We start from the raw sequence: 13,142 nt of genomic DNA on the forward strand, positions 1-13,142 counted from the left end.
AGTAACCTTGTATCCAGCTATAGAAGTTATAATTTTATAATAAAAATATATTTTCTAAAAAAAGTTCTGTATTTGTAAGATCAATAATAACAAGAACAATAACTATATGGCTACAAGAACATATTAACACTTTTACTATATAATCAATATGCTTATTACGAACAAACCAATTAACAGTCGCTTTTAGAAAAACCCATATGTTTAATATTTATATACAATACATATTATTTACATACATAGGTAATAAAAATCTACACACACATACAATGTTGTACCTAAAAAAATTATAACTATAATTGAAAGTGAGCGACGGACAGACATACAAAACATGATTTTATACAATATGAAGAGTAACCTGACGTAAAAAAATTGATAAAAGTTATAAAAATACTGAAGTGATTGAAATACATCGAATAATAATAATTAGTGAGTTAGCAAACACATGAAGATAAGTGAAAGTATGAGGCGACCGACGCGTCATGTGTCGGCCGCCTCCTTGTATTGTAAATACAATAATTATGTACACACTCGTGTATTCGCGAGCAGTACTCGTGGCTGAGGTGTCCGAGTGGTTAAGGAGTTGGACTTGAAATCCAATGGGTTTTACCCGCGCAGGTTCGAATCCTGTCCTCAGCGATATACTTTTTGTTTCTTTTTTAAATGTTTCGTCGTTGTGTTAAATGTGCAGTCGTCTAAATATTTATATTTCGTGCTTACTTCAATCTCTCATACTTATGTCTATATTATTTTTGGACGTACTAAACTTTTTGTTCTAGATTAAAAATCTCCAACACTCATCTGCAGTGTAATCAAACGTTATAATCTGTAGAAACATTACAGTAATCGTTGTCTCATATATATCGTATATTGAAAACGATACAGTTTCTATTGAGTTACCATATATTTGGTATAGACTCTCATCTCTTACATAGTTGGACCAGCTTGGAACAGCTCGAGGGTTTTGCGCACAATTATTGTTTTGTGGTATATAAAGCAAAGCGATAATTGAGGAATACGTGGCACCAGTGACCTGGCCCGATAGTGACAGGGGAGATTATTCTTATAAATACGTTTAGAAATAACTCATCTTTGTAAATAAACGCAGTCTGTCTTTTGAACATTTTAGAAAATTTTATCGTGACAATTTTTTTCTTACGAAACTACGGGCTATATTTGTAAACTATAAACATAAAATTGTACCTACCGTTTCGATAAACCTCCGATAACTAAAGGTGCGGCCAGAAGCTACTCTTCTTTGTTTAAAACAAACCACTCATTATAGAAGAGCTATAATTTAATTTCCTAACAAGACGTACTCGGGATTCAGGTGATTTTCAATTTTTCAGGGGTTTTTCATAATGATATTTCACTTCTTTTCGTGTAGCCCGTAAAGTCGGTGTTCGTCAAAAAGAAGAAGAGACTGGAAAAATTAATTTGCATGACTTATCATCGATTTTCGTAGAACTGCGAATTGCTGCTGTATAAATATAAGAGCCATCTTAGTTAGGAAAATATAATATATCTTTCATGTATTTCACTCCACCCTTTAGACATTTCAGGGGTTTTTTTGACATCATGTTGTATTGCTCTGATAATCTTAGTTTATAATCCGTTCATCGTTAATCAAATTATCTGAAATAAATCAGTTAGTCATTCTGACTACAACAAGATATTATTTTTACCTTATGAACATAATCTACTGACAATCTATTATTATCTACTGACTTCTCACTGTTCCATTGCTCTATTTTTTTTCTATGTAAGGCAAGTCCTTTTTAAGAAGTCTTTCTCTACTTTCTGTGTCGTCAAACTGCATTCACGACTGACCCTCAAAAGATGACTCTGTATTTTTTTTATACGTTGCTAAAAATAAAATTACGTATTTTAAGAAACTCTAATTAAAAAAAAATCTTTATTCGACAAAGTTTTACATTTAAAAAAATGATGAATCATATATCTCTCATATATCTTGTGCCTAATCTATAATATACATGTTCAATAGTGGGATAAGATAAAAAAATCGTATGTGACTCATTTATAAAAAACAGCTTCAATGAGTATATTATAATATAAAGTAAATTGTTGTTTTTTTATAATTTATCAGATAGTAAAAAAAAGTGACTTGGATTTTTTTTCTTTGTTTTTATTGTCTTCAATTTGGAACTACCGTTAAATAACTACCGAATGAAATAAAAATCGAGTATAATTATGGAATTATTTCACTAAATATATGAATACATTATAAATATTAAGATTTGAGGAAAGTTATGATTTCACAGAATTTTCTGGACATTTTCGAAGATAGTTAATCCCTGATTCTGATAGGACTGATAACTGTAAAAGAACTGTAAATTAAATATACAAATTAAAACATTTATATTCATGCTTAGCTCAACATAACTTAAAAAAACTTATAAATTTCTAAGCTAATAATTTGTTTATCATAATTGTGTTTTTAATAGTTCCGTCAATACAAAAATATTTTAATTAATAATATGGAACTCCCAATAGGTTTGGCATAAACTAAATGAACGAGAGTAGTCTGAAGTCTGTAACATTGAGTATTGACGTCCTGAGTCTAAACGCAACTGACATTGACAAAGACATTTAAAAATCGTATTATTGGAGCGGTGGGTGTTACAATAACTTGAATAAATATATGGTTAAATACGTATGAAAATGGTTATTTACGGAGTTTATATTGTAAGCAAATCCGGTGGACTGATATACAACTATGATCACAACATTCCGAAAGTAGAAACTGAAAAAACATTTGGATACCCATTGGACATTAAATTAGAATACGAAAATAAGAAAGTTGTTGTTGTTTTCGGTCAGAGAGACGGCATTAATGGTGAATAATGACTGTGATGCCCTTAGATTGCCGTTTTGTTTTAAACTGATTCCATGTAACTGTTTATTTGTAGTTAGTCATGTGTTGCTGACTGTTAATGGATCTCCAGTGACTGGCCGGACCACGGAAGACGGTAGAGATGTTTTTGAAGTTATAGAACAAAAAGTATACATACGAGTTATTTTAATATAATGTAAAGAAAAATATGTAATTGTAACATGTCTATTATATTATCTGCCATAGGAAAACTATCCCCTTAGTCTTAAATTTGGACGACCCAGAGCTACGACGAACGAGAAGATCGTGCTGGCCAGTATGTTCTATCCACTGTTTGCTCTGGCCAGTCAGCTGAGTCCTGTTCCTAAGTCTTCAGGAATTGAGACTCTGACAGCTGACACATTCAAACTGTCCTGTTTTCAAACACTAACAGGTATCATATATGCGTTGTTATTATAATTTATTTAGCACAACACTAGGTTTAAGAATGTTTTATTTTTGCTATTTAATTATTATAATGGCACGCCTTGCTCTCTTGAGATTATTTCAAACTTTTTCAAACATTTAAGATTTGAATGCCAATACATTCAGGTCAACAGTGCAGGTGCAATGTATTATCGTTCCTAAGATTTGTATATTTTTGTTTGTAATGAATAATATGTGCATTGTTTGGTTTCTCAGGAGTGAAGTTCATTGTGGTCACGGATCCTAACATGCAGGGTGCGGACATAGTTCTTAAGAGAATTTATGAGCTGTACTCAGACTATGCTCTCAAGAACCCCTTCTACTCCCTGGAGATGCCTATCCGGTGTGAATTGTTTGACACCTCTCTTCATACTTTGTTGGAACTGGTGGAGAAATCTGGAACATCTAATTTATAAGTGTCTTTGTATGCATTAGATTTTGTTATTTATAATATAAAGTATGGAAATGTATGTTTGCGAATGTTGTTCGTGAGATATTTATGTAAAAAGTAATAAAGATACTCGGTTACTTGAAAAGTATGACCTTGTTTTGTTGTAATTGGTGTCACGTACTTGTTGTACCTATTGGTAGCTTCTTAGTTGGCAACACAGTCATTCAATATTTTGATATATTTGTGTGTACTTGACAATTATGAAAAAAAAATCTGATTAATGCTTTTCTAGAAATGTAACAAGCAAAAATCTCCAATAATCTTTGCTTGGACATTACATTATTATATAACAGAGATTATTATAGCACATATTGTAAAGGTCTCTTATTAACTAAAATATTTGTATGTAAAATATGTAAAGAAATGTTGTAAAATAAAAACACCGAAATAAATTTAAGATAAAAAACTTTATTGATATATCATTATTAAATAACAAGTGGCCGGAGCCTGCTCTACTCGCTATCAGATAACGCCCTTTGTACTTCGACACTACACACAATACTCGGTTGGTTCAGAAGAGACCGGGACCAAGAGGAAATTGAAATCAGAGAGGAAGTTTGAAGAATGTTTGATTGGAAAAAAGAATAGTGTCAGGGTTTCATCTGGTCCGTAGTGTGGCATGTAATATTACATGATGCATGTGTCCAAAGAGAGCGAACGAGCAGTGGCGGGAACATTAAGTCAGTACGGGCACTGTAATGTTGTCGGGGACATTTCCGACGAGTGGTTCGAGTCCAGCACGTGACGGTCGGTCCAGGTCGGTACAAAAATATAACGACTCCGCGTCTACCTCTCATACTTAAGTCCTAATAATAATTCTAAGTCGGAGCGGGCCGGGGCGACGGCCTCTATAATGAATCCCTTAAATTAACGTTAACATAATATATTATAGTGACGTCACACGACAACGTGTTACGTCACAGACCCCAACCTCTCACCTTCGAGCGATCCACACAACGTGTCGGCTGGAGAGTCGCCAGCGACAGTTTTGTCGTCGGATGCCTATCTTATACAACTAGCCACACGAGGCGCCGCCGGCCGCCCCCTTACAGACTATGTTCATTACATTGAGTCGCTTGTCATCTGTCCTCGTGTTTGTGTTTTGACGGCGCAGGTCCGGGAGTGTCCATCGTCGAGTCATCACGTTGAACGTTCAACATCATGGACTTAACTTCTGACACGACCTTCCGTATTGTGTTGTGAGCAATTCAGTGGGTAATTCTGACATTTTACGTTAATATTGCACTATTTTATGGCACTCTGCATTGCACAAAGTAGTTCTGCCAAAAACATAAATTTCTTTTACATATATTTTTTTCAATAGATTTATAATATCTTCATTACCCCGAGTCGTAGCAATGATACTAACAAAGTATCCGTATAAAACAAAATGTCCATTCCGTGGAGGTCACCTACGACGGCCAGTTTGAGAGTATCGGTGTAGCGTCCTGTGGGCGTGGATCCCTGTGTCCTAGGTCTGGTGGGTCCTCGGGCCCCACAGCCTCAGGGAGTAGTCGTCGGAGGCGGACACCAGCACGTCATGATGCACGGGGTTCCAAGCCACGGCGTTCACACACCTCGTGTGTCCCGACACCACCGCGATGGGCTCCTCGCCGTCGATGTGCCAGATGTACACCTAACAGACGAAGCATGTTTCTCATTTAATGCGATCGGGACGCAAGGAGTTTAAAGAGTTGTCTTATGAGCGTGTCAGAGCACCCTGCGAGGATGTCTTAGCAATCTTTATATGTAGTCGTCACACGATTCGCAACCAACGAGTTGAAAAAGAATAAAGCATGCACGATCTTTATGACGACACGACTGTAGACGTCCAGGCGAGGATATACATATTCATATATTTTCAGTATTTTTATTACAAATTACGATATATTCTATTACTAAATATGTACGAGGAGTAGGAGCGGTACCTTATTGTCCTCGCTGCCGGACGCTATGAAGTCTTGATGAGCTCCTCCGAAGCAGGCGTGGATGGTGAAGTGTCCCTGAGACAGGCCCCTGAAGCGACGGACGAGCGCTCGGGCTCCTGGCGGGCACACAAGCAACAACCACGTGAACCACATGGGCTCTGACACTACACCATGGAGCAGTGTTGAGAGATGTGACTTTAATATCGAGAACAACACGTCATCATCACTCAGGATCGCTCCAACACTCGTTTTGGTTGGACGGGACATATCTCATATTAAATAATCCAGTTTATGGTTTATACGGCTGCCGTGTCCATAGCAGCAGGAGGTGTGTCTGATATAAATGTATAGTGAATGTGTTCGTACGGATATCCCAGAGGTGGACTCCCTGGTTGGCCACGTTGAGCAGCAGCAGCGTGTCCGCCGCGTTCAGGGTCATCGCCATCACCGCGTGCTCCTCCTGGATGCTGGGGAGGAGACGGAGACCATCAGTACCCTGGCTGTGTGAGCGGGCGGGGAAGGTACTAGGAGCGAGGAACACTCACAGGTTCCTGTCGGTGAGGTCGCTGAAGTCATAGAGCCGGACGCGGTGGTGAGTGTCGGCGGCCAACACGCGGCCCTCGGAGCGGCACGCCAGCGCGTTCACACGGACACCGTCCCAGTTGTTGATGAGGGTACCCTGAGGAACAGCGGGCGGCGTCACGCTCGAGCCGACTTTATACATCGCAACACCAGCAGAACGAAACCTGCCGCCTACTCTCATATGTCAAGACAGATGAATGAGGAGCTAAAGGCGCCTTCGACTTCTCACAGTTTCCAAGTTAATCAACAAAGTACTACTATGAAAGCAATATACGGTGGTGGTGTGTACGTACGTCGAGTGCGCAGTGATAGAACTGTCCCCGGGCGCCGCCGCAGACGAAGGCATTCCCGCTGGCGTGCCAGGCGGCCGCCGTCAGCGAGTCCTCCTGGGAGTGAGTCATCTTCAGGTGCAGCTGCTCCGTCTGCACACGGACAACGTTACAGTGAACACTCGGCACGCGACAGGAGAGGGAAGAGCGGGGGGAGCAGGGCTGGAGCGGGCCGTACCTCCATGTTCCAGATCCAGAGGTCGGGGCAGTCCTCGGGTCCGGCGGCCAGCAGGTGTCGGCCGTCGGGACTCCACGCTAGGAAGGACACGCCGTACGAGTGACCTTCCAGCGACTTCCTGCAATATGACATCACACACTCGAGTACAACACACGGACGGAATCGTTAGTTCTGTAACGGGATAAAAGTGACGCACCTGAAAGCCAATCGTTTTGTGACAGGGTTGTAGTCCCATATCATGACGGTGTTGTCTTTGGAGCCCGAGGCCAGCTTGGAGCCATCCGGGGACCACTTGCAGTACCACACCTCGTCACAGTGACCGTTCAACACCTGGAACAGGCGGGTGAGGCCGGAAACGAAGGCGTTAAAAGAAAACTTTACATCGATAGAGAGAAAGTTAGATTGAACCGAATCGTGTCACCTGCAAGGAGTGTATGGGGAACTGGTCGGCCGAGCAGTGGTGGTCTGCCAGGAGAGAGAAGGGGATGTGCTCGGGGACGGCGAGCTCGTCGTCGCGATCGGGGGACGGGACGGGAGGCGAAGGGCGAGGCGCCGCGTGGAACCGGCACCGGGCGGCCTGCTGGGCGGCGGCCTGCGCCAGAAGCGCCCGCAGCCGGCCCGGAGACATCATGAGCGCGGGCGGCAGCACCGCCTGCACGGTGGCAAGAAGACGTGCCCTCGAGCGCGGGCCCCCTGGCCAGCGAGCGCGCTGCCTCAACTCAGCGGCGTCGGCGCACATCATGAGCGCGGACAGGCGGTGCACGCGAGCCGTGTCGTACTGCAGCGGCGTTAGCTCATTCCGCAGCACGTGCAGGGCGTCCAGCACACGGCCCGCCTCCAGGTGCTCGAGGTACTTCTGCTCGAGCACTACGAACTTCATCTCCTGGAAACGATAGCATCCGATGTCAGAGTTAGTCAATATGATGTATTTAACTCTATCGGTCAGTGGCGGGACGTACGGCGAGGTTGTGAGGCTCCACCTGAGGCGAGTCCCTGAGCAGGTCGTGCAGCGCTCGCAGGTCGTGGTCCGCCTTCACCCAGTCTCCGGCCAACACGTGTGTACGGAACGTGGCCGCCGCGGGGTGCTCCAGGTGTAACCCTGACTCCTCCATCAGCAGAGTCGCGCTACGTCTAGATAAGTACCATTACTATAAAACATACATATGTGAGCAGAGTAATACATTTAATAAGGTTTCATCTTCTAAAAAGTGTTTATTTATTATCACAGGAGATCAATTAATGTATGTCTGTCTGCCGGAGTGACGGTTGGTGGATGTGATGCCCACCGTCCCCCGCAGAATCATTACGCAGATATTAACTAATGTTTCTTGTACTCCACTGATTCATAAACTAATGCATCGGAACACGTTAGTATCGCGTGCGGGCGGATCTATGTCTGGATACTACATATTCATCGTATTTTATATTAACGTTTTTGATAATTATTGATGTATTTTTTGACATTTTTTTCATATTCAAGCATTTCTTTAATAAAAATTTGTCGCACGGAACGAATCAAAGTATGATAAAAAAACTCTTCTTATTTAAATGTAATTTATGAAGTTGATTATTTTCTTTGAAAGTAATAACAGTTGTTATTAAAGTAATACAAGCAGTGAGTCGTCCGCTGCGTCGGTGAACACAATCAAGGGATCGAAAGGCACACTAATCATGATTCAGACATTGATCAATACCATTATATACTAAAACAAACATTCTAACATTCTGTTTGACGTGTTGTGTAAGCCTGGTTGGAATTTGAATCTGACACACAGATTATAATATTAATGTGGAGTTTGTCACTACAGCATTAAAATGTGAATGCAATTAAAATTAACTATATTACATAAGTGGGAATATTTTTATTTTCACTAGCATTGAATTGTTTGATGACACCAAATAGGTTTTATGACTATGGGACGTATTCTAGGGATGTTAATATTGACGTGAAGCTATATAATATAAATTAACAAAAGTATGACGTGTAACAATGATTTATCAGAATAATATCACAGGTCTGCAGGTCTTATGAAGGTAGAAAATAACTGTAGTAATACATTGAACATGATGGAGTCGCTTCGGAACACTGCCAGCCTGCCGGGTACTGTTGGATTCAGTACTTTGGTCACACCACATACAGTGTCAATACAACTTGGCAAATGATATTAACACATGTCACTGAGTGAGGAAAGCGAGCACTTTGTATGTATAGTTCATTATTATATAAAGGTGTTTATAAATCAACTCCTTCAATTCAGTGGTTTGTGTTCCCAGGTTTGTTTAAATTCCCATATTTTCGGTAACATGGACACTGGAGCAGTGTAGCAATGGTTTCCAAGGACAATATTATAATCAAAATTACATTAAATGTTCAACCTTTATTATAAATAAAATAATAAAACATTAATGTTTTTTTCAAATCGATTGTAACAGTATTCTTATATCTGTCACTTCTCATCTCCGACCATGTCACAACAGTATGTTCTTTGTTCTGGTCGGTAACAACACTAACGAGATCACTCTACACCTACCATCACATATAAGCAACATGCCATCCAACGATCATAGATGTTGTTAGAGTCATTATTGTGGTTTCACGGAGCTGAGTGTTGTTTATGTTACAAATAATGATGTCATGGAAGCGTTACATGATAACATTTATTTTAAGAATGTTTTAAATAAATAAATGTTAAAATATTCTTAAACATAGAAAAATTCTTCAATACCAAAGGGTCTCCTAAGTGTTGTAAAGATGACATGCATTCATGGATGATCCTGAACTTGGTAGTGCAATACTCACTCTAGTCCGACCGAGAGCAGATGCTGTCCGATGAGGCGCACAATCTCCTGGTCTGTTTGGCTCATGCGGAGCCCCGGCGGCAGGTCTCCGTTGCGGGCGGCGTCACCGTTGAGGTGAGCGCCGTTGGTGCAGGGCTGGTGCATGGTCGGCTCCGGCGACAGCCTGCGCGTCCGCTTGCGCGGCGGCCGTTGGCCCTCGTCCCCGGAGTCACTGGAGGCCAGGCTGGCCCGCTCCGCTGCGCGTGCTCGCCGCGCTCCTCCGGTCACGATCCTCGCCTCATCGGCCTCGTCGTGGCGTGACGTCACGCCCGCTGCTCCTCTCCCGCACTCAATGGACCATCTCCCTTTGTTCGATGCTAAGCTTTTCTCGATTGTTCCCACTGCACTTCGCGTTTCCACCTATCTATAACCGATGGCGTGAAAAGAATATCTTCAAAAAGAGCCCTATAAATGTCTAAGAACACGAGTGGTGCCCCGTACTGTGAGCGTACACAAAAATCAGCTGAAAATGAAACGACAGCTGTCTATCTTTAATATGCTCAACATCGCCCTTTATGTTGCGAGTGACGTTCGTGTGTTGTTCGGTTGCGCATCGGGTGGAATCGTGTGCAATGTAATGACCTCAAAATAAAAATATTGTGTCACGATGAACGGTAACTTAACATTGATGATAACAAAAAAAGCACTGAACAAAACAACGGAGACGATAGACAAAATTAAAATTATTATTTTATTAAAACCATATTTGCTAAGAAATGAGATATAACTGAATTACTTACAGTAGTAATAACATAAACTTTTTCAACATTACAAAATACATATAATGCGTGTATCGAAACCTGTTTTGTTATATATTATAATGTCTACTATTTCTGTCGATAAAGTTGTCACAAAACATATCTTGACAATTACTAAACGTTTATAGAAACTGCTAAGCTCTTAGATGTACAATCGACTTATTAATTTATAAAATTTCTTATTTTATCGCATCGGAATAGTTTCAAACTTAGTATCATAGTTGTAAATTCTTTTTTTATATTTTATTAACTCATAAAAACAGAAAACAAATTGGATTTGAAAATTTTGAATACATCGAACTTTATAAATACACTTCTTGTGACAATGTTATGATTTAAGAATGTGTATAATGTTAACGATAGTTTCCACTTTTTTTGTATCAAATAATTTAAATTCTAGGCGATGGAAGGGTTTGCCTTAAAGATCATAATTTTAATATATATTTTTATTCAACCGTCAAACCTCCAACTTCTTATCAATGTTAAAAATCAGGTATTCCTTTGGAAATTATAGTTAATTAGGAATGAAGGTATAGTGTAGGAATCTTAATAATTGAAAAATTAAAATTGAAAAATTACAGGGTGGTGATGTTATGCAGGAAAATATAACAGCAAACGTATCAGAAGATACAGTTACCCTGGAATTTTTAAGACTAGACGGAATATACGTCTCGCAGCTCGTCGACTTCACAAATGTACGTATTTGAATTAAACTTTCCCTTGTTTCTATGAAACATAACATACTAAACTGAAGAAATGTAATAAGAGATAGAATCAAATATAATAAAAATTATAAAGAGACAATACTGTTCATCAGAGAATGTTAAGCATTGTTAATTGTGTTTTAGGAGGTGGAGGCTATGAAAATTGTGATACCAGCTGAGGAAGAGCTGGGTCAGACTGGTCACCAGATACTCTGCTTCCTCACTCATGCTGCTCAAGCAGACTTTATTGCTCCTGATGCTATGGCCAAACTGCGTCAAGTAAGTTGTTTAGCTTCCTAACACAATCATTAAGAGGGGTAAATTAAATATAGTCTAACTTTTCTACTTTCAAAAAGCACAATCAAAGAAGGTTGGTGATTTGATTTCTAATTTACTTGCTTTAAGAAAAACCCAGGCACAGTGAGGGTTGCAGAGGAAGACAAGGGCTGGAGACAGACCACTACAACAGCTTGGGCAGGGTGCGCCACACGGTTATTATCTCCGGCAGCTGCTAGACACTGTAGTGCTGCTCGAGATAGGGTCTACTTAAGAACTGCAGATCTTACCAGATGGGGCCCTCGTCCTGGTAAATATTTCCTCTATGTGGAGCAATATTTACAAATGTAATTAATGCTTTATTATAAAGAGACTAAATAAATGATTTTTTATTATGGTTTATTAGATTATGATGTCAAAAATAGTATTACATAAATAATTATGATAAATTTGCCTCACAAAAACAAAACTTTGACAGACAGTGTTGATCCAGATCTTATAGTGCTGTTATTAGCTTAAAACAGTACAATTATTTTATAATCAGGTCTAGAGCAGTCTTCATATTCATCAGAAGTAACACCATTCCCCTCCCACGTTCTAATGTCGGACACAGCCGACGGCAAACCTGCAGTTGGTGTGTGTGTTGCTGAAACAGATGCTGGCAAGGAGTGCATCTGTCATTTGGAGGTAAATTGTATTTTTTAATCAGAATCCTTTCGTTATTTGATCTGTGATGTATCTTCTGAATAAAATTCTTTCAGGTTTGTGTCAACTGGTACCCTTGTGGTCTGAAGTACTGCAAGGGTAAGCCTCAAGGTGGGTTGAGCTACAGATGTGGTATCAAGACTTGTCACCGATGCTACCGCTATCAATACTACGTTCACCGACGTGATTCCTGTCTCAGCTACTTGTGACCCCACGCTGGCCCGCTGGGCTCCCTACTGTGCCAAGTGTTACAACTAGTCGCTTTAACTTATTTTTATACTACAATAACTACGAACTGACAATACTTTATGTCTGTAAATATTTTGCTAGAACAATATTTTTAAAACTAAGAATAAATGTTGATTTTCAATTTGTTTGATAATTTTATTTATAACAGTACATTCTATTTACATATCATTACTGGAGAAAACTAAAACATGTCAATGACACCCTGGAAATGGTTCGTGTCTATTTTTTCTCAGAACAAACTCTATTTTTCTCTTCATGTCTTCATTGTAAATGGCCTTGCACTTCTCGTGGTTGACTCGGCGCCTTGTCTGAATAATAACAGGTTTCAATTCGAGATATATTGCAAATGTTTTTAAATACTAGGAATATTTTAAGACTAACCTGGAAAGGTTTTTCATAATATCTCGTAAGTCTATATTGTTCAAGTATCCCGTCTTTCCCAAGAATTCTATTCACTATCCTACAAGCACCTTCTACGTCATTATTTTTGACAAAGACTGTTCGTGCAATAAACGAAGGATGTCTATTTGCCAATAATTTAAGAGTTAAAAACATTTTATATTACTGTTAAGTTCAATTTTTGAGAAATGCTAGGTTATATTTCATCTGACATTACGTCGTTCGCATTTGACGTTTTATAACTACTATTTACAATCCACCAACAAATACGGTCAATAACTTTTTAGGTTTAAAAATATATATTATAAACTATTTATCATATTTCCCTTCGTTATATGTATTATAAATTTTAAAAATAACTAATAATAAAACGAATTAATTTAGAAAGATACTCATGTTTTTTCCGTTTATAAATGATTATTAATATGA

The 13,142-nt window shown here is 39.5% G+C and overlaps 4 protein-coding genes, 1 long non-coding RNA gene and 1 other non-coding gene across 7 annotated transcripts; 4 read left to right on the forward strand and 2 right to left on the reverse strand.

Moving 5' to 3' along the window:
* Positions 1-554: 554 nt before the first annotated feature.
* On the forward strand, positions 555-636 carry Trnas-uga (transfer RNA serine (anticodon UGA)). The gene has a single exon. It is a non-coding gene; the product is annotated as a tRNA-Ser (tRNA).
* A 1,953-nt stretch (positions 637-2,589) lies between these two features.
* Positions 2,590-5,042, forward strand: LOC116768828 (trafficking protein particle complex subunit 4). Its single transcript, XM_032659670.2, has 4 exons — positions 2,590-2,854; positions 2,928-3,019; positions 3,098-3,284; positions 3,533-5,042. The coding sequence occupies exons 1-4, from the start codon at positions 2,674-2,676 to the stop codon at positions 3,730-3,732; spliced, it is 660 nt and encodes a 219-aa protein (XP_032515561.1). The 5' UTR covers positions 2,590-2,673; the 3' UTR covers positions 3,733-5,042.
* Positions 4,156-10,495, reverse strand: LOC116768827 (WD repeat-containing protein 26). 2 transcript variants are annotated; one of them, XM_061526697.1, is made up of 11 exons: positions 10,363-10,495; positions 9,585-9,986; positions 7,744-7,915; positions 7,206-7,667; positions 6,981-7,114; positions 6,785-6,902; positions 6,571-6,699; positions 6,241-6,374; positions 6,062-6,162; positions 5,696-5,811; positions 4,156-5,403 (listed from the first exon to the last, which is right to left on the reverse strand). In XM_061526697.1, exons 2-11 carry the CDS (start codon positions 9,725-9,727, stop codon positions 5,239-5,241), a joined length of 1,674 nt encoding a protein of 557 aa, XP_061382681.1. In that variant the 5' UTR covers positions 9,728-9,986; positions 10,363-10,495; the 3' UTR covers positions 4,156-5,238. The 2 variants fall into 2 exon arrangements, with proteins under 2 accessions (XP_061382681.1, XP_032515560.2); XM_032659669.2 differs by lacking the exon at positions 10,363-10,495 and having other exon boundaries at positions 9,585-10,277.
* On the forward strand, positions 8,059-10,081 carry LOC133320044 (uncharacterized). The gene is made up of 2 exons (XR_009753504.1): positions 8,059-8,986; positions 9,059-10,081. It is a non-coding gene; the product is annotated as an uncharacterized LOC133320044 (long non-coding RNA).
* Positions 10,496-10,588: 93 nt separating the features above from the next.
* Positions 10,589-12,439, forward strand: LOC116768825 (out at first protein). Its single transcript, XM_032659667.2, has 6 exons — positions 10,589-10,873; positions 10,962-11,075; positions 11,229-11,363; positions 11,490-11,670; positions 11,905-12,047; positions 12,122-12,439. The coding sequence occupies exons 1-6, from the start codon at positions 10,784-10,786 to the stop codon at positions 12,272-12,274; spliced, it is 816 nt and encodes a 271-aa protein (XP_032515558.1). The 5' UTR covers positions 10,589-10,783; the 3' UTR covers positions 12,275-12,439.
* Positions 12,429-12,955, reverse strand: LOC116768826 (small ribosomal subunit protein bS21m). The gene is made up of 2 exons (XM_032659668.2): positions 12,696-12,955; positions 12,429-12,622 (listed from the first exon to the last, which is right to left on the reverse strand). The coding sequence occupies exons 1-2, from the start codon at positions 12,867-12,869 to the stop codon at positions 12,506-12,508; spliced, it is 291 nt and encodes a 96-aa protein (XP_032515559.1). The 5' UTR covers positions 12,870-12,955; the 3' UTR covers positions 12,429-12,505.
* Positions 12,956-13,142: the final 187 nt, after the last annotated feature.

The sequence above is a fragment of the Danaus plexippus genome, chromosome 4, assembly GCF_018135715.1.
Source record: "Danaus plexippus chromosome 4, MEX_DaPlex, whole genome shotgun sequence".
Taxonomy (NCBI): domain Eukaryota; kingdom Metazoa; phylum Arthropoda; class Insecta; order Lepidoptera; family Nymphalidae; genus Danaus; species Danaus plexippus.

Bases quoted from the DNA above. Each gene is read 5' to 3' on its own strand.
- LOC116768826 (XM_032659668.2), bottom strand. From the start codon at position 12,869: ATGTTTTTAACTCTTAAATTATTGGCAAATAGACATCCTTCGTTTATT. The intron at 12,623-12,695 runs GTTAGTCTTAAA...GTTATTATTCAG, and splicing joins ATTATGAAAAACCTTTCCAG to ACAAGGCGCCGAGTCAACCA.
- LOC116768828 (XM_032659670.2), top strand. From the start codon at position 2,674: ATGAAAATGGTTATTTACGGAGTTTATATTGTAAGCAAATCCGGTGGA. The intron at 2,855-2,927 runs GTGAATAATGAC...GTTTATTTGTAG, and splicing joins TCAGAGAGACGGCATTAATG to TTAGTCATGTGTTGCTGACT. The intron at 3,285-3,532 runs GTATCATATATG...TTGGTTTCTCAG, and splicing joins CTGTTTTCAAACACTAACAG to GAGTGAAGTTCATTGTGGTC.
- LOC116768825 (XM_032659667.2), top strand. From the start codon at position 10,784: ATGGAAGGGTTTGCCTTAAAGATCATAATTTTAATATATATTTTTATT. The intron at 10,874-10,961 runs GTATTCCTTTGG...GAAAAATTACAG, and splicing joins TTATCAATGTTAAAAATCAG to GGTGGTGATGTTATGCAGGA. The intron at 12,048-12,121 runs GTAAATTGTATT...AAATTCTTTCAG, and splicing joins AGTGCATCTGTCATTTGGAG to GTTTGTGTCAACTGGTACCC.
- LOC116768827 (XM_061526697.1), bottom strand. From the start codon at position 9,727: ATGCACCAGCCCTGCACCAACGGCGCTCACCTCAACGGTGACGCCGCC. The intron at 7,115-7,205 runs GTGACACGATTC...CGCCTGTTCCAG, and splicing joins TCCCCATACACTCCTTGCAG to GTGTTGAACGGTCACTGTGA. The intron at 5,812-6,061 runs GTACGAACACAT...TGTGCCCGCCAG, and splicing joins AGTCCACCTCTGGGATATCC to GAGCCCGAGCGCTCGTCCGT.